This window comes from Lepidochelys kempii, chromosome 6 (assembly GCF_965140285.1).
Source record: "Lepidochelys kempii isolate rLepKem1 chromosome 6, rLepKem1.hap1, whole genome shotgun sequence".
Taxonomy (NCBI): Eukaryota; Metazoa; Chordata; order Testudines; family Cheloniidae; genus Lepidochelys; species Lepidochelys kempii.
This window is the reverse complement of record NC_136385.1, coordinates 35,183,534-35,202,739: the sequence shown is the minus strand read 5'-3', so window position 1 is coordinate 35,202,739 and position 19,206 is coordinate 35,183,534. Positions and strand designations below refer to the sequence as shown.

The following is a 19,206-nucleotide window of genomic DNA, read 5'->3' as shown; positions in this document are numbered from 1 at the left end:
ATTTCTGTAGGTGTAGTACATATAGGTATAGATATAGATATGTGCTGAGTGAATGCAGGAACTCATTTAGTGTGATGTTTTTCTTAGGCCATTGGTTAGCCTTATAAATGAGTACCTGGCTTAACAGTTCCTGGAATCCTACACACACTTGTATGAGTTGTGCTTTTCTTTGGTCCTGGTGACTTGAGGTTTCAACTTGATAAGGCAAGTGAAAAGCTCAAGCTTGAGGCAAAGAGCTCAATCCTCAACTGTGCTGAGTGTAAAGTTTAAGCCACCTTTCTGTTCCCACACTCTTGGGTGGCCAATGTCTAAACCAGCCAGGGGTTAAAGTAACTTAAGGGACTTATCAGTACGCATGGCGGCTGGGGTCCTGAGCAACGGGGTGGGGGGAAGGGAGGAGGCTCAATGGGAAGGGGCGGGGCCTTGGCGAAAGGGACGGGGCTGGGGCCAGACTCTTCCAGCCAGCCCTTCAGCATGGCCCGGCGGCGATTTAAAGGGCCTGGGAAACCCAGCCACTGCTGGCGCTACCTTGGGGCTCCGGCAGCGATTTAAAGGGCCGGGGCTCCAGCTGCTAGCATGGTAACAGCGGCCAGGAGCTCCGGGCCCTTTAAATCGCCGCCGGAGCCCCGGGGCTCCCGGCCACTGCCAGTACGGTCGGCTGCGAACCAGCTCTTAGCAGTACGCCGTACCGGACCATACCGGCTTACTTTCACCTCTGAAACCAGATGCCAGTGTAACTTAAAGCAGCCCTCAGGCTTCTAAGTTATACTAGCCGTATACTACCCATTGGGACTGCCGCACTAGCTGCGGTTCAGGTGGAGTGAGTGCCAAGCACTCCTGCTCCTGACATGCCCCTCCCCACCCTGACACGCTCGCTACCTAGAAAAGAGGGAGCAAGTGGCACCTATCCAGGATCACCAGCTTCCCCTTTAAGGCAGCTTTCCAGCTGCTTTGTGTGGTTGAGGCAGTGCTGAGCAATTGGATCAGGGACTGAGGAATGAGCCCAAGTGATCTGACAAGGAGACTCTATCAGGCCAAAAATATTCATCTACTCCGTGGAATACCACTGAGAAAGCTTACATTATTATCCATGAGTATTATGCAAAGCCCATGGAAAGCATGTATCTCTTACTTTGAGGCAGGTTAGGGCTTTTACATTTTGTCAAAGAAACTGAAAGTTGAATTCAGCTATACCGTTGGACAAATAGTGGTTTAATAAAAATCTGCTGAGGGTAAGCAATATGTCAAGTTATTGAAACCACTATGAGATTTGGCTCTTTTTTTTTTAGGCACTGAGGTTTAGAAAACAGTTTAAATAAGCTTCAGCCAGAATGTTATGGAAATTGAATAACTGACTTGAGATACATTAGTAAGTATTCTATTTCATTAAAAGCAGAGGCAATATGATCTATGCATCTGACCAAGATTTCAGAAGGTTAGTTCCCAGCAGTGCAAAGTTCCTTCAGATTCAGAAAAGTGTAGAGATCTCTGTTGTTGCATGAATTGCAAGTTTGCATTGGAATACAGAAACCCAAAGTGTGCCACTCTGATTTGTAGAGCCCAGTATTCGCATCCGCACTCGATTCATGATCCACAAACATGATCCTCGGATAGAAAGTGGATATCCGCAGATTTGCAGGGCTCTGCTGATTTGTGCTGCGGATGATGACAGGGCAGAGTTTATGAAGTTGCCAAGAAATAGAAACATCACAACTCTGTTAGAGATGGGATTAAATGAAAACACGGATCCAAATCCTGCCTCTGGACTTTGGGAAAGTTTGGATCTGGATCTGAATTCCACCGCTGTCCCTTGTTGCTCTAATGCAGTGGCTCTCAACCTTTCCAGACTACTGTATCCCGATTTGTCTTGCATACTCCTAAGTTACAACTCACTTAAAAATCAGTTGCTTACAAAATCAGACATAAAAATACAAAATGTCACAGCACATTATCACTGAAAAATTGCTGACTTTCTCCTTTTTACCATATAATTATAAAACAAATAAATTGGAATATAAATATTGTACTTACATGTCCGTATATAGTATGTAAGGCAGTATAAACAAGTAAGTAGTCTGTATGAAATTTTTGTTTGTACTGTGCTAGTGCTTTTTATGTAGCCGTTTCTAAAACTAGGCAAATATCTAGATGAATTGATGGAAGGCCTCTGCATCTCCCCAGTAGTACACACACCCCTGGTTGAGAGCCACAGCTCCAATGGGCCTTTGACAGGGTACTGGTTCCCAGTGAATGACGGGTTAACTCCAGTTTAGCTGCCCTGTGCATGTGCTCAGAGAAAGGTGTGATTGCTTAGGAGGTATGGTGGGGTGTATGTATGTGAAATACTCTTGGGAAGGCAAGATTTCTCACCCAGCTTGTGGTGGAATCCCAAAATGGGGCATTTCGCAGTTTAGTTTCTGGCTATGGTAACTTATTTCAAATTCTTGTTATGAATACTTATCTCAGGAAAAGACCTAGCTGACTGTAAATGAACTCTTTTTTTCAGACAAATCTTCCATTGAAGTCAATAAGAGTTTTGTCACTGTTAGGAATTCAGGATTAGTCCTGGGGTATCTCATTTTCATATGCACACAACTTTTTACAAATGAAATCAGAAAGGAGTTTTGATTGCATTTTGTTTCACATGTTTTATAAAGTAAGAGGTTTTTATTATTATTTTGCTCTCTAGCTAATATGTGTGTGTGTGAATATATGGAAGCAAATTATTTCCCAGCGTAGTCTAATTTCAGAGGCCTTTGAATGCTTTACACAGCCTTTAAACATAGCAACAAGCAGGCCGAAATTAAAGTAATCTATTTTCCCCCTATATTTCTGCAGTACTGATGTTTGTTAAATTCACTGAAGAGCTAATAAGGAGGAAAATAAACTGTGGATTGATAAAGCAGCCTTGAGAGATTACACTAGGAGCAATGTTTGCCATGGAACTCATACTATGTTTCCAGAATAGAGATAGCTTAGACCAGGGGTTCTCAAACTGCATTGCACCGCGACCCCCTTCTGACAATAAAAATTACTACATGACCCCAGAAGTGGGGGACTGAAGGCTGAGCCTGCCCAAGCCCCATCGCCCTGGGGGTGGGGGCAGGAAAAGCTAGAGCCTGAGCCCCACCACCCCAAGCGGTGTGGAGGGGCGGGGGGCAAAGCCCAAGGGCTTCAGCCCCAGGCAGGGGGCCTGTAACCTGAGCCCCGCTGCCCAGGCTTTGGCTTCTGCCCTGCGTGGTGGGGCTCAGGCTTTGGCCCTGGGGCCCAGCCAATCTAATGCCAGCCCTGGTAACCCCAGTAGCGACCCACTTTGGGGTCCCAACCCACAGTTTGAGAACTGCTGGCTTAGACTAGTATTGCACTACAATATTTACTGCATTAAATAATCGTTTTATTATTGATGATCTTTTTTTGCATTATTGTTCCAAAAACAATAGTGTTAAGGATTGAACTAGTCTGCTATTTTTTTACAATAAAATATTAGCTCAATATGAATTTGGAAATGTTTATTTTGCCTACTATGCAACATTAGGGAGAAAGGAGTAATAGTGATGAGCAAGATAACAAAGTTCATTAAATAACTTCTGGAAATCCACATGGCTCTAGCAGAAAGCGTTTAAGTATATTTGTTGCTGGTAAAGAGTGCTTGCTTGATCTACCGGGAGAAAGAAGCCCAGAAAAGGAATAGCACAAGTGGTGACCGGCAAAGTGCTTTCACGTTACCCTACCAATGTGTTTCAAACCTGTGCTGGTAGAACTCATTTTCTAGGAAGAAAATCTTGTCTCCATGGTCCTTTCAATCCTTGGCCTTTGCAGTGAGACTGCTACTGAGGGTGCCAAGCATGACCATTTGTAATGTTGTCTTTTATTGTGTGGACATCTGTCTGTTAGGAGCTAGTCTGAGACCACTAAGCCTTTACAGTGAGCCACTGAAAAGCCGTCACCAAAATGATTTCCATTTACTTCCTATTTTGATCTGGGTTTGAGCTAGTGATTTAGAAGAAAAGATTGTGTGTTCTGTTACCATTTCCCTGAGCTATTCAGTTCCCCTTAGGAGAAATTTTTACCTTAGCGAAACAGAAAATTCAAATAGACACAGTAAACGTTGATATAGAATGAAACCCAAAGAAAGCTTTTGAAAATAATTTTTTAAAATGAGTGAAAAGTAATACTGTGTGTTTCTGCTGTGTCAGTGTCAGAATGAAATAGTCTGTCTAGATACCTGTTGAGAAAGAAATGAACTGGCTTGTGACTCTTAAGTTTCCTTCAGTGACTTTATCAGATGGACCATCACATAGCCATTTGGTATGAGCCATGTGTCCTGATTCACTCTCCATACAGAGGGACATCCCTATGTTGGTGCTTGAAAAGCATATTCCGCTGTTGAAGTAGCCATTAAGTAATTTTCTGCAGGGGGAAAACTGAAATGGGAGCTAATACAATACACATGTTGATCTGTCCCATTATTAACTGTGTGCTTGTGGAGTATTTTTTCCATAATTAGGTTAGTCAATCCTACATACAGTGGGATGTTAGGTTCTAACCTATCTTACGTGGGAGTTAGGTTCTAAAGTCAACGTGTAAGACTAAAATCACGTATAGTCAAAATTACCCTTGAAAATCCCTTAAATCGCCCATAAAGTACAGTATACTGTACATGGTTTTGTGTATACAACCCTGAACAGTAATATATATAAATGTATAACTTGTACAGTATAGAATAAAGAATACATATGCCAAATATAATTTTACAATACTGTATTTTTAATTACAGGGGGTAATTACAGGGGGTCGTCAGGGCTTGATGTCGATCCAGGAGACGGAGGTGACAGAGAGCTTGGGTGACAGAGAATGAGTCGTAGACTAAGTGGTTGGCTCTGGTTCAGCTCAAGAAGTTGATTGCGTAGGCTCATCTGCTCTTGGTTGTTTTTCCTGGAAAAGCATGGTGATTGGCAACTGTCACTGTTTTCTCTTGAGCTGCTCAAACATTGCTTGATACGGTCTCTAATCGTCCATAATACTACACGTGATTTTGAGGCTTCGTTCCATAGAAGGATCATATTCAGAAATTAAATCATTCAAGTGTTTTGCTGCTTGGAACACTTAAGCAAATGTATGAAGATTCCAACTTGCTGGCTCTTCCTGTTCGTCGTCATCATCTTCGTCTTCTGTAGACGATTTTATCAGTTCCTCTAACTCTTCGTTAGTCAATGTTTCTCTATGGCTCTCAATTAATTCTTCAGTTTCTTCCTCTAGGATGTCGACGAAGCCATCACCACCCACTTGCCTGGCCACCTGAACAATGCGTTTCACTTCTTTGTCAATGGTCGGAAAACCCTTAAAATCATTCACACATTCTTTCCATAGGTTTCACCAACATGCATTGAGTGTTTCAGGCTTGATTGCATCCATTGCCTGTTTAAATATAAGTGATGCAATCGGCAATGTTGAAGGACTTCCAACAGTCCATCACATTAAGATTGGGATCAGCATCCATAGCGCTACATATCTGTGAGAACGTAAGCCACGTGTACGTGGCCTTGAAACAGCGAATCACGCGTTGGTCGAGAGGTTGGAGGATGGAGGTGGTATTGGGGGGGAAAAAGACGACTTCAACATCATTATGCACAAACTGGAGTGCCGCAGGGTGGCCAGGAGCATTGTCTACGATCAGCAACACTTTAAAGTCAAGTCTTTTCTCTTCAAGGTACCGCTTGACCTCCAGAATGAAACACTTGTGGAACCAATCCAGAAATAATGCTGCTGTCACCCAAGCCTTTTTATTTGATTTCCAGAACATAGGCAGGAGATTTTTGTTCTTGCCTTTTAGGGCACAGGGATTTGCAGCCCTGTGTAGAGCAAGCTTTATTAAATGCCCAGCCGCATTGCCACAAAACAACACAGTCACATGGTCTTTAGCTGCTTTGAAGCCAGGGGCTTGTCTTTCTGATTTCAAAGTGTAAGTGCAGTTGGGCATTTTTTTCCAGAAGAGCCTAGTCTGCACGTTTTTGAGGTTGAAGCGGTTCCTAAAACTGTTAAGCCAACCTTGGCTGGCTTTGAATTCCTTCTCATCAGAAGGCTGTCCCTCTTCGGCGGGAGGTTTGAACAGCGCATAGAGGCTAAGAGCCTTTTCTCGCAGTGTGTTGCCATTGATAGGCACACATTTACGGTTCATGTCTTCCAGCCATAAGTTTAATGCCTTTTCAGTCTTCATTAAAGTCTTATCACGCACCTGCCTCGTCACCTTAGCAGTTATTGGAGCACTTGATGCCATGGCTTGATGAATTTCTCTCTCTCGAATCTTGATGGCATAGATGCGAAATTCGTTGCGGCCATATTTACGCGCCACGTTGGAGACCGACATACCATCTCTCAAGAAGTCCAACACAGCCAGTTTTTCCTCCAGCATTGGAACAGATCGTTATTTCTTTGAGCACCAGATGAAATAGTTGGTTTGTGTTTAGGGGCCATGTTGTACGAAAAATACATACAGTATCTTTAAACACTAGAATCACACTCAGCACGGCGAGATGCTCACCCTATGAGAGGCACACAGGAACTGAGACCGACTGAGGGAACAGCAGATTCACGTCTTCCATCTCACACTCACTCTGGGGCACGCACTCATTGAGTGGAATGGTGGGTGGAATCGTCCACACTGTTTACAGTTATCTTCTTCTTCTTCTTCTTTTTTTTTTTGCTGAGCGTGTATAGTTGAATTTGCGTAAGTTAAATGTGCGTATGATGCGACTCACCTGTACCCTATCTAGGAGCAGTTTTTGCTCAAGAAAACATTTTCTGTCATAAGTGGTCTGATGGTCAGAAGTGTTGAGAACACACAAATCCCACTGAAATCAGTAAGAGCTGTAGTGGCTCAGCCTTATTTTTTGAGTCTATCTAGTTTTAGGAACTGGATTTGAGGCAGCCAGGTATGAAAATCTTGTCCACGGTGCCCAAATTGTACTATATGCTTTAATAAAGCAAGCCTGAGGAGAGTTTCAGTTAGAATACAGGAATGATTTAGTTAAGTTAATGATGCTCTTAGTCCAATTTATTGGTATTGGTACAGTGTGATCCTTGAGCTATTTAAAAAAATATTTTGGATGTGAAGTAAAGGAATTATTTAGTAAGGTTAATGTATTAATGGTGCTCTTTAACCAGAATTAATCTCTGATGGTATAGAAGCTATAGAAAAAACTGGAATCAAGTTACGCTAAAGCTTTTGTTCCCTCCTTTTTTTTTTTTTAAAAGGAAGGAATGGAAATTGCAAGACATGACAACTTTGCTGATTCTACCCATCCACAAAATTGTGGCTGTATTATGGAAATACCTTTATGCTGAGCAGTGAACTGGAGCTAATGAGTAAACAGGGTAGTTCCAATTTTGGATTTATATAACAAGCTGTTTTATATCAGACTTTCCAGGCACAACCTTGTGCAGCAGCCCTCACAAATGGACTTTTCCATTTGCTAGGACATTTGGGAACATAATATAGACCTGAGCACTACTGGTCCAAGGTGCCCTTGGGAAAGACCTGCTAGACATTTCTGGTCCTGATCCTCCAATTGACACATGTCAGTATGCCTCAGCTGAAACCCACACAGTAAGGGCCTAGTGTAATGAAGTGGAAGATCAGGCCCACTGTCTACTAAGGCAGTATAATGGCATTCTCAGTTTTTCTCACAAGGCAGTATCTAGTTTTGTATGAGTTTTGTTATTGGGCCCACAATTTACACAGGTGGAACTTCCACTGATTTGAGTGGAAGCTTTGCTTGCATAAGAGTAAAGACTTCAGTACTTGGGTGAATAACTATTTTGTAGCTGTGAGTACAATTATTGTTAGAGTTTATACAGAATAGTGTGGATGGTGCTTAATAGAAGCATAGACAGACAAGGTCCCTGCCCTGAGTCGCTTATAATCCAAAGACTTGAGGTGTGCTGCTCCTTTTCACTAAACTTCTTTTCACCTCTCAGGCACTGTAAAAAGGCCTTAGAGTGGATGCAAATTGCACTCCCTCTGTAAGCCCTCTTTATGATGACAGACCAAGGGAATCAGGCCCTTAATTTTATAAATTTATACATTTAAAAAAAAAGTGTTAAATTAGCTTTTAGGCTCTTAACAATAATGTTCCAAGGGAATAATAAAGCACCGATTGGGATTTATGTTAATAATGCAGTGCTTGAGTGTAAACTGATGGGGTCTGTTTTTATATTTTTGTACTGTCACGTGCTTGAAGGTATTAACATATGACAATGCAAACTTGATGGATGCATTAAATCAGCTAAGGAATGCTGTGGTATTTGCTATATGGTGTACTCCCAGCTTAAACCAGTTTCTTGTCCCATAAATCAGCTAATTTTGCCCTGAGAAAGGGGTGAGCCATAAACTGTGCCACCCCAGGCATAGCCCCAATAGGCACAGTGACTCAGAGACGCCCCTCGGAGGCACAGTTTCTGTCCCCCTTGCTCCAGAGTTGGGAGTAGTAAATTTAGGCTGGACTGTATCAGGCTGGCTTAGCTGCTCCAGCCAGAGCAGTTAAGGTTCTGCCCATCCCCCATTTCCCCCACACACAGTGTGGAGAGTCAGTGGGTGCAATCTGTGCAGAGGTAGACAGGCTCATGGGGGTGGGGGAGGGTCTTAGTCCCCTGCACGTTTGGAATCCAAGCCACAATCTAGCTCCAGCATACCAGTGTAAAACTCCTGGTCTGTTTTCTTGAATTGACTAGAAGTCGTATTGAATTTGGGGTCACTGCTTTTTATACAGATACTTTTACGGGTATTGGTTTCACAGCTGCATGTGCTAAAAAAGCAGCTCCTGTCATAATCTTGTATCTCTCGCTGGAATAATGGCATAAGCACTCAGAAAATCGCTCCTCTACCATAGTCACCTCTGTTCCACATTGCAGCCGTTTCCCAGGCACTGGCTGGTGCCTGGATTATTGCAGTACCTAAGCTGAGCTGAGCGGGTTTAACCTTTTCTCTGGGCAATTCCACGAATGTTTCCTTCCTGAAGAGAAAAGTCAATGCATTGATGCTTGTCTACTAACTCTTTACCTCCTAGGGGAAGGCAGGTATCGGGAATGTTGTTTGCTTTGCTCGTTGGTGTGAGGTTGATGTGATGGGAAAGCACAGTACTTACAATATTTAAGCAGGGGGAAGGTGAGGTCATTGGTTAATCCTCATTTTCTATCACAGCCTGGAGATCCCAGGCTGACTCACCTGTTTTTCTGTATAAAGGGACCTTCCCAGGGAAGCAGCTGTTCCTCAGTGGGGAAAGTGGGGCAATAGAGAGAGCTTAACTGGTACAGAAACTTTCAGACACAACATAGGAACAAGCTCACTCTCCATTTCAGAGCATTTGAAATTGCTGTCACCTTGTTTTGCTGCCAGCTTGGAAAACTGATGATAAAGGAAAACTAAAAGCCGACAGTGGTAAATTAGGCAGCTGGCAGACACACTGCATCGTTCCAACCACTTGGTGACGATAAAAGCATTTTCTTGTGCATGCTTAGCTGCTCATGGAGTCGTCCTCTGTTTCTCTTCAGCCACGTGGTTCTTAAGGAATATGTTCAGCCCAGTGATCTTGTCCAATACTGGAGTGTGTTGTCTAGTGGACCTAATACAGCTTTACTTTTCATAAGCGAATCAGTGATTTTGTTGGCAATGGACAGTAAGGCTGCTTCACATCACGAAGTTCCAGGAAAGAATTTTAAACTGGTTGCTCCTGCCCTGCGACTTTAAAGAAGCAGAAAACATCCATGTTCCCGTTGACAGCTGGTAACTTTCAACTAACCTTAACTTTGCCACTGAATGCACTGGAAGTCAATCTGTCAGAGTCAATGGTAGGACTTTCTGTTTGTCTTGTTCCTGTTAATCATTAATGGCAAGTTCCTCCCTTTATACATACAAAAGGGACAGAAATTTGACAGACACAGATAGAGCATGTCCCATTTGTTGTTTGAGGATTGGAGTAGTAGGATTCCAAAAACACAGCAGGATGTACCGATCCAAAGGGGGTGAAATCCCCGCTTGTTTTTATTTCACATCCTTACATGATTGATGAGAACTTCCAACTAAGTTTGGAACCTGTATGACCAGATAAGGGCAAAGTGTGTGACAGTGGCATTTAAAATGTGTGACAAAAATGTCAGATGAGAAAGAGAAATAGAAGGAAAAGAAGCTTGAAATTCTGTAGGGCCGATTTATTTAAATAATAGTTGGTTTCAGAGTAGCAGCTGTGTTAGTCTGTATCCGCAGAAAGAAAAGGAGGACTTGTGGCACCTTAGAGACTAACAAATTTATTTGAGCATAAGCTTTTGTGAGCTACAGCTCACTTCATCGAAAGCTTATGCTCAAATAAATTTGTTAGTCTCTAAGGTGCCACAAGTCCTCCTTTTTTAAATAATAGTGTTTTCTATAGCCAGGGCTGTCCCTAGGTGGGTGCAGGGTCCGGGACAAATCAGCCTGTATGGACCCCCACCTTAACATTTTTTATCTAGGTGAAATCTAGTGTGGGGAGGGGACACCAGTGCTGGGGGGCGAGGGACGATGGAGAGACACAGGGTGGCACCTGTGCTAGAGGCAAGGGGCCCCCCTGTGCTGGGGGGGTCCCTGAAAAGGGAGGGGTCTGGGGTGAAAGGGCAATGGATGGGGTCAGCCTGACACTGGCATGTTCCAGTGGCACTAGGATGCTGGTGGCCGGTGCAGCGGCGGGCGAGCAAGAAAAAGAAATACAGTGCGACTTCCCACCAGTGAATGTGGGCCCAACTCCCTCTGCCAGTGCCAGGTCCCCCACTAACCTCCTGGGGTCTCCTGGCCCCCCAGACACCCCTAATCCCAACCCCCTGGGCTGGTCTAGAGCTCCCCGCACGACACATGCACACTGAAGCGCAGGGCCCCCCAAAGCACGGGTCCCAGAGCAGTCGCCCCAATTCCCCATACTGTCTATAATCAGTTTCATAGTTCAGCCTGCCTGGTGTTTGTAATCTATACTGGTATGTAGGGAGATAACACCAGAGCTGAGCTGGTCAGAGATACAGAGTGGAACAATAATTTTAAAAGTTGACATGCTGCGCATTATGTGCAATTCAGGGATCTGTGTGTGGCTACAACCCGCCAGAAACCTGTATATAGGCATTTATGGTCACTGTTCATAGCCTGAGAAAGCGAGGTCTGTTAGCAAAGACTTTTCTCCCCTTCATACTCAGAGCTGACCTCCAGAATTAAATGTGAGTATATACTCTCTATCACTGTATACCCTGCACTCCATTATCCCCTTGGAGATATGATTCAGATCAAAAGGAGTGATGTCACCTATAATCCTGGACAGCTGGGAGGTATGTTTTAGATCGACCTGGGCTAAATTCAGCTCCAGTGGAAGCAGGTGCTAATCCACTGCCTCTGAGAGGTGATGTACTCATGCTAGGGTGCCATTTGGCTCCCAGTGACTTTAGTTCTCTATTCTGGCTAACAGTGTTGGAACGGAAGCCCAGCATTAAATACTCTGCTGCTTCCAAGCTCTTCTGTGCTTCATTGGCTCTGGTGCCCATTTTTGAAAGTGTTCTAAGAAATTCACCTTCTGGGGTAGAAAACAGCTTGGATCTCTTTTATTCAGATAGTCATTGAATGACTAGCAAGAGTTTATGGGTCTGTGCTTAAATATACATCAATATTGTGATCCAAACTCTGTGAGGTTGTGAGAAGTGTAACTTAAAGCCAGAATTTGGCCTTGGATTTGTTGTTCCAAGATTATTAGTTGAGATTCCGTTTTTAGTCTGGTTAAATCAAACTTGTCGTAGTTTGTTTTGTTTTTAGAGAGCAAAGATGAATGATTTGATGCAAGCTTTTCATTGCTCTTCATCCCTACCTTCACTTGCTGGCACAATCTAATTTATTTCAAATAATCTACATGTTCTTGGCCTAGTCTGATAGTATCAATGTGTCTTCCTGTATGAGCATGTTCTCAATAAAAGGGTTACACGTGTAATGGAAATATGTTCCCACTTCTTGCTGCGCTAGCGGGCTGCATTTTTAAGTATGGTATATTGAAACATCAGTCTCATTTATTTTTCCACCCTTTTGTTCTGTGACAATGGGCAGTACAGTGTTTTCTTTCTCCAGATTATTATAATGTGCAAATTTCCACAGAAAAATAAAAGACACACTGGCAAGCTCCTTACAAAACCTAATAGGCCAACAGAAGAGTGTAAACATAAATCCACAGCTTTATAAGAAGCCAAAGCATCAGAGGAATAAAGCATTCATAAAGAGACCCTCAAATATCATCCAGCGTCCCACGTTGGCTTCAGATACCATTACTCCTGGAATGTAGAGATGAGAATTGGCCTTGAAGGCTCATTTCAAAGTGGTGAGTTATGTGCGTGTGTTCTCTATACCTATATCCTGTTAACATCTACCTTACAAGCAGGATTTTCAAAAGCGCACAGCATTGGACCTAATTTTCCTCCCACTGACGTCAATGATAAAACTCCTGTTGACTTCAGTGGGAGCAGAGAGAGGCCAACGCTGAGTGCTTTTGAAAATCTCTCCTCCCAGCCCATGTTATCCTGTAGTCTGCATGGCATTCTATGAAATGGGGCTGCTTATTGCTGCTGTTTGAAAATCCAAAATACTAGTTCCAGATTAGGAGCATATCCAGCTTCCAGTGAAATCCGTGGAAAGATGCCCATCAATCTCAGTGGAAACTGGGTTTGGCCTTGAGTATACTAGTATGTAAATTATTATGATAATGACTGGGCTAGTGAATAATTCACAACAAATTATTTGTTTAATGCATTTTGCTTTATTTTTTCTGTTAATGTTTTGTCTGCAAACAGATTGTAAAATTTAAATTAGGGTGATTGTTGATTGTAAAATTTGTTCTTCATTCTGTGTTGTTTAGTGACATATTTCAGATAATAAGGAAACGTGCCATGCAGAAAGTGAATATTCACAAGTAGTCTGCGGGCCAAGATTGATTATTCACTAAAGAAATTTATGAAATTCACTTAAAAAAAAGTTATTTGATAAGAAACTTGCAAATAATTTGCAATAATAAATAAAGCAAAATTTTTTTGCAATCATCCTAATTTAATTTTTGGTAAATATTCAAAAATTTGGGCAAAAAAAATCACTTTTCATAAATGATCACCCAGTAAAAATCAAGGGCCTAATTCTTCTTTGACTTACACTGACGTAAAGCTGTTATATCTCCAATGACTTCTATGGGCTTATGCTTGATTTACAACAGTATAAATCAGAGGAGAACAACACCCCCAAGTACTCAAAAATTTGCAGAAAGTATAGAAAAAAAGGAGTTGCACATGAAGTGGAATAAAAATTCACTCTTAAATTCAAACAAATATTTGTAGACAGTTTCTTCTTCTATTTGTACAGCTCTAGACAATGTTAAATATAAATATGTTAAATATAACAAAGGGTTACATTTGCCAGTTTTAGCTAGAATTTATTCTGTATTCAACAAGAATTTGATTAAGATCATGGTCGTTAGAGACAGGACATGTGTATTCAGTCAAGTCTATCCTCTTGCAAGGCCAGGATACAGTCATGGAAGAGATGACCTGTTTTATTTACTTCTGGGTATTTCTGTTGTACTCATCATAACACCTACAAAAATATATTCTGTACAATCTCTATGGTTTGTTGTATGTCACTGTATAGGTTTTAAATAAATCACAGTTCACAACATAAAAAGAACAGGAGTACTTGTGGCACCTTAGAGACTAACAAATTTATTTGAGCATAAGCTTTCGTGAGCTACAGCTCACAATACACACATGAACTGTGATTTGTAACCTACAGACTTATACATATCAGCTCTATAGCCTAGGTTGGGCCACAGCCTTTTGTGTCTATCTATATATGAGCTTTGTTGGAAGTGGAACAGCTTTTCTCTTTTTCTCCTCGTAGCTGGCGTATGAGGTGGGATTGATTACCCTGCAGTGTGTTCTTGCCCTTTGAAGAAATAGTAAGTACACCTGTATTCATGTCTTCTCTTTTTCTTCCTCCTCCTCACCCTTTGGAACCTGCACAGTCCAGACACAGTTCTCTAATCAAATGCTTTATTTTTTCTGGTTTCAGGTGCTGAGAAAGATCCTACTCTGGGTTTTGTTCTTTTGGTTGTTTATATAAAAGCCCTGTATCCCAGAGGATAATTGCTCTAGTTTCTCCTTTTGAAATACTGTTATCAGTGTCAGCTGTGTTCCATTAAAAAAAAAATTACTATTGCTAGAAAATTGGCATTTGGTCATTTCTGAGAGCGGGGGGTGGGGGGGAATTGCACTGGATGAGTAACTTGAATTATTGGTAGCTCAAAGATGGTCAGTGTGAAACGCACTCTTCTGGCCTACCGAGGGCAAAGGAGTGAAGATAAATGCTTCCAAACCAAGCCAGAGAGGAAAGGCTACTATGTGTCTTTAGACACATTATTGTAATAAGTAAAGCAATACAATAATAAACAGAAAACTCTATGGCAGGTTTATGTTTCATTTTTAACCATGGGAATGGCTTTATAAAAAGGCTTCTCTCTACATTGTGTAATTCTATTGCAGTCTCATGGTATAAGGCATGTTTACTGTAGGCCACTGGTTTAGAGTTTTGTTTACATCAGAAGAAATCTGCACAAAGTTGACTGTGCTGTGACTGATGTTTGCAGAAAGAGTGACACTAAACATAAGGCCAAGTGATAAAATGTGGGAATGGGGCCTCAGAGATCTTGCCACAATAGCGACAAAATTTAAAAATAGGATCGTGCTCTCTCTCCTCCTCCCCCAACCACCCCATGCCGTAGGTAACAAATACATTGCCATCAGACACGATCTATGTGTGAAGTTCAAGTGCATTATGGTCAGACTGGGTTGGTTCACAAACATTACACTCAGGCAGGGCCAGTGCTTGAGGCTGAAATGCACTGAAATCCGATAGAGTTGGTGCTTCATGCTCTGTTTTACTGGAATTCATTTTTTGCTCACGTAGTGCAGGGACCCCAGAAGTGGCACAAATATTTACAGTGCTAGTCTCTTGTGAAATTTTCTCAGCTGATGTGTGACACAAGCAATTGAAATGTGTGACAGGTGACTAAAATGTAGAACACCCATGTTTCATTGCATGTTGCACCCCAATTAAAAGATAGTTAATGCTTTTTAACTATGAAATGTGTTTCAAGGATGTTTTCTCGCTATGTGAATTAACTAAACCAGTTTATAAAAAGAAAACTGGAAAAACAAATTAATTCATGCAGAACCACCACAGAAAGACACCTCATATGAATAATCAGTAGTGTTTGAACTATCAACCCTCAGATCTCCAACACAGACATCTGCCACATGTCCTAAAGAAATAACTGTTATCCTCTATGTAGGTCAGCCACTAAAGGGGACTTGACACATACTTTACAGTGCATTACCCAATTATTTGCTGGACAGCAGTAGAGTGTTGGGAATTAGGATTCCTGGGCACTATTCCCGTCTCTGGAAGGAGTGTGTGGTCTAGTAGTTAAAGTAGCAGTTATAACTAGGCTAGCCAAGCAATAGATTTGGCACATTTATTTTGAAAGGCAGCATGCTTGAGTGGGTGAGACTTGGAACTGCCATATTAGAGAGTGGGGTAAAATGCTGGCTCCAGTGAAAACAATGGAACACCTGCCACTGACTTCTGTGGAGCCAAGATTTCACTCCTGGGTTCTAGTCCCAGCTCTACCTGATGTGACCTTGGACTACCTTGCAGTTAGCTTATTTGTAAAATCGGAGAAATTATACTTGACTGTCTACTAGAGTATGGTAGGGGGCTTTGCTCAGTAAAACATCTTGGAGTGCTAAGACATGTAAACAGCGGACTGCAGAAGTGCGACCAGGACTCTTGGTTTCCAACTGAGTACATCTTTCCTAAGGCTACAGAGTATTTGAACAGAATAGCCTGTCTGTAAACATTGCCTGGTCTATTTAGATGGAATTCCAGCCTACTTGCTGAATCCAGAGCTCCTTCAGATGTGTAAAAATAACCCAAGCATCACTATGTAGAGAAAGCATTTTGCCCCTGTGACTGGGGTCCTAGTAGGTCACTCAATTAGAGTGAACTGCAAAGAATGGGGCAGACAGTCCCCGTAAAACTGGTGGATATTCCAATACTTAGATTCACCAAACCAGCATAAAACAGCTTCTTTGTTATCTTACGGGTTACTCAGAAGTCCAAACAACACAGTTCCCTTAAAGTGATCTAGCCTCAGGCCCCCATCCAGGTACACCAAATATGATGAAAATTTCTGTATATCTTATTTCATCATATAAAAGAAAAGGTTCTACCAATCCCAAAGAATCGGGCATATTACCTCCCAAGTTCACAAACGTTTCAGATCTTACCCAAATACATGCTACAGCCGATTCTTATTAACTAAAACTAAACTTTATTAAAAAACGAGAGAGAGAGAAAGTATGGTTAAAAGATCAATATACATACAGACATGAGTTCAATTCATTGAGGTTCAGATTCACAGCAGAGATGGTGAGCTTTGTAAGTTGCAAAGAGTTCCTTTAGAATTCAGTCCGTAGGTCATGGTTCAATGCCCAAATCTCATATTCAGGGCGTACCAGCATAACTGGGGCCTCAGTCTTGCGACTCAAACTTCCCCAGATGAAGTCTAAGCAGATCTGAGATGACAGAATCAGGACCCAAGGATCTTTTATACAATTTCATGTCTTTTGACAAGTTTGGATTTCCTCAGGGAACAAAAGGTAATTAGGATGACTTTGAAGGAGGTCCATCACGGGTACTTAGTTATACGAATTAACATAAGGCCATTTGCTTTTTCCTCCACCATTCACAGTACCTTTCAAAGAGAGATGAATACTGAGATATCCTGTGCTTACAATTCATTTAAATGCTAGGATCTTCTTTTGACCTCTGAATTATCAGATTTCAGAGTAGCAGCCGTGTTAGTCTGTATTCGCAAAAAGAAAAGGAGTACTTGTGGCACCTTAGAGACTAACAGATTTATTTGAGCATAAGCTTTCGTGAGCTACGTGAGCTCACGAAAGCTTATGCTCACATAAATTTGTTAGTCTCTAAGGTGCCACAAGTACTCCTGAATTATCAGAGTACAGCATAGACAGGGACTGTTGATACATTGTGGACCCTACTCATACATACATAAATACACAAAACCACAAATTTTATCTCCCCACATGTCTTTTGAGGATTATTTATTTTGCAGGATGTTTAACCCTTTCTAGCCATGCGTCACAGCCCCGCTTTCAAATTTGATTCATATAAATCTAGAAGATTTGCTTGTTCTGATTGATTTTAATTGGCGCTGCAAAGCTCTAGCAGGATTCATCCCAAAATTGTTAATTTCCGTAAGACCCTGGGGTAAATAAACAGCCACACAGGAAAGTTGCCAGTACTGTGAAAAGATGAAACCTGAGAGCAACCCTGCACAGTAGGGCTCTGAACAAACCTGTTTTAGACATGCTTCTTACACAAACAACTTCCAAAGAATCATGAGTCTTAAGAAAAAAATTGATAGCTTGTGGGTTCTGCCTCATTTAAAGAAAACATTCACCCATTTGCAATGTTCAACTCACCTATAAAATTAAGAGTTAGTAGGAAAGAAAGACAAAAACCAAAGAAACTAGAAGAAGGATGTGACTCAGGTACTTTATGCAAGGCAGTTTCAAGAATGACAGGTTTCAGAGTAACAGCTGTGTTAGTCTGTATTCGCAAAAAGAAAAGGAGTACTTGTGGCACCTTAGAGACTAACCAATTTATTTGAGCATGAGCTTTCGTGAGCTACAGCTCACTTCATCGGATGCATGCCGTGGAAACTGCAGCAGACTTTATATATACACAGAGAATATGAAAAAATACCTCCTCCCACCCCACTGTCCAGCTGGTAATAGCTTATCTAAAGTGATCATCAGGTGGGCCATTTCCAGCACAAATCCAGGTTTTCTCATCCTCCACCCCCCATACAAATTCACTCTCCTGCTGGTGATAGCCCATCCAAAGTGACAACTCTTTACATTATTATCATGCACATTGTGTAAAGAGTTGTCACTTTGGATGGGCTATCACCAGCAGGAGAGTGAATTTGTGGGGGGGGGTGGAGGGTGAGAAAACCTGGATTTGTGCTGGAAATGGCCCACCTGATGATCACTTTAGATAAGCTATTACCAGCAGGACAGTGGGGTGGGAGGAGGTATTTTTTCATATTCTCTGTGTATAAATAAAGTCTGCTGCAGTTTCCACGGCATGCATCCGATGAAGTGAGCTGTAGCTCATGAAAGCTCATGCTCAAATAAATTGGTTAGTTTCAAGAATGGTGTCATTAAAGATAAGAAGTGGAGGCACAGCTGTAAGAAAATACATTGTGTGACCCAATATTATTCAGAATAAACCTTAAGGAAAAGAGCAGGGACAAAAAGCAACTAGGAAGTGGTGTTTCATTTTTAACGTTGAATAACAGATTTATGTAGAAAAAACACCAGTCAGTACATTGTTCTTCAGGGAAAGTGGGGAGTTACTATATTTTTGACATTTCAAATAGCTGTGATTTTTCATATCGGAGCTCATCTTCTAAACACTGTGATGGAAAGCATCAGTTTGGTCCACCAAAATATTCTGAGTCTGATTATCTGTTGTCCTGTACCTTGTTTAGTTATTTACACCAGTGCAAAGTGGATGAAAAATTCTGATTTAGTAGTGTTTTGAAATTCACCTTGCATTGATCAGAAAGACTAAACAAAGTACAGGCCCTGCAATTCCACATAATTTCCAAATTCTCCATTCCCTATTTCTTCACCTTAGAAATTACTTGGTAAAATGTATTCAGAGTATGTCTAGCTAGAGCAGAACGGAGTTGCTCTTGGCTTTCTTTCTTTATGATTTACCATTCACAAAATAGTAAAAATCTATCATCTTTTATGTATTGAGTTTGCTTTTCTTTGGGAATTAATTTGCAAACTGGATACAATTAACTTAGGCTTGAATAAAGACTGGGAGTGGATGGGTCATTACACAAAGTAAAACTATTCCCCCACCCCCACCCCCCACCCTGTTCCTCAGACGTTCTTGTCAACTGCTGGAAATGGCACACCTTGATTATCACTACAAAAAGTTTCTCTCCACCCCCCCAACCCCCTCCCAGGCTCTCCTGCTGGTAATAGCTCACCTTACCTGATCACTCTCGT

General features: G+C 41.8%; 1 protein-coding gene across 12 annotated transcripts in view; it reads left to right on the top strand.

Moving 5' to 3' along the window:
* The window catches only part of DENND2B (DENN domain containing 2B), a 304,168-nt gene that overhangs the window by 158,304 nt on the left and 126,658 nt on the right, over positions 1–19,206 (top strand). The window contains exon 1 of one of the 12 annotated variants that reach the window (XM_073347518.2): positions 9,079–9,846. The exons of the other annotated variants lie outside the window; for them this stretch is intronic. Coding sequence (XP_073203619.1) covers positions 9,815–9,846 — 32 coding nt within the window. The 5' untranslated portion in view covers positions 9,079–9,814. Of the gene's footprint in view, positions 1–9,078; positions 9,847–19,206 lie in introns of those variants that run through there. 12 annotated transcript variants of the gene reach the window in all.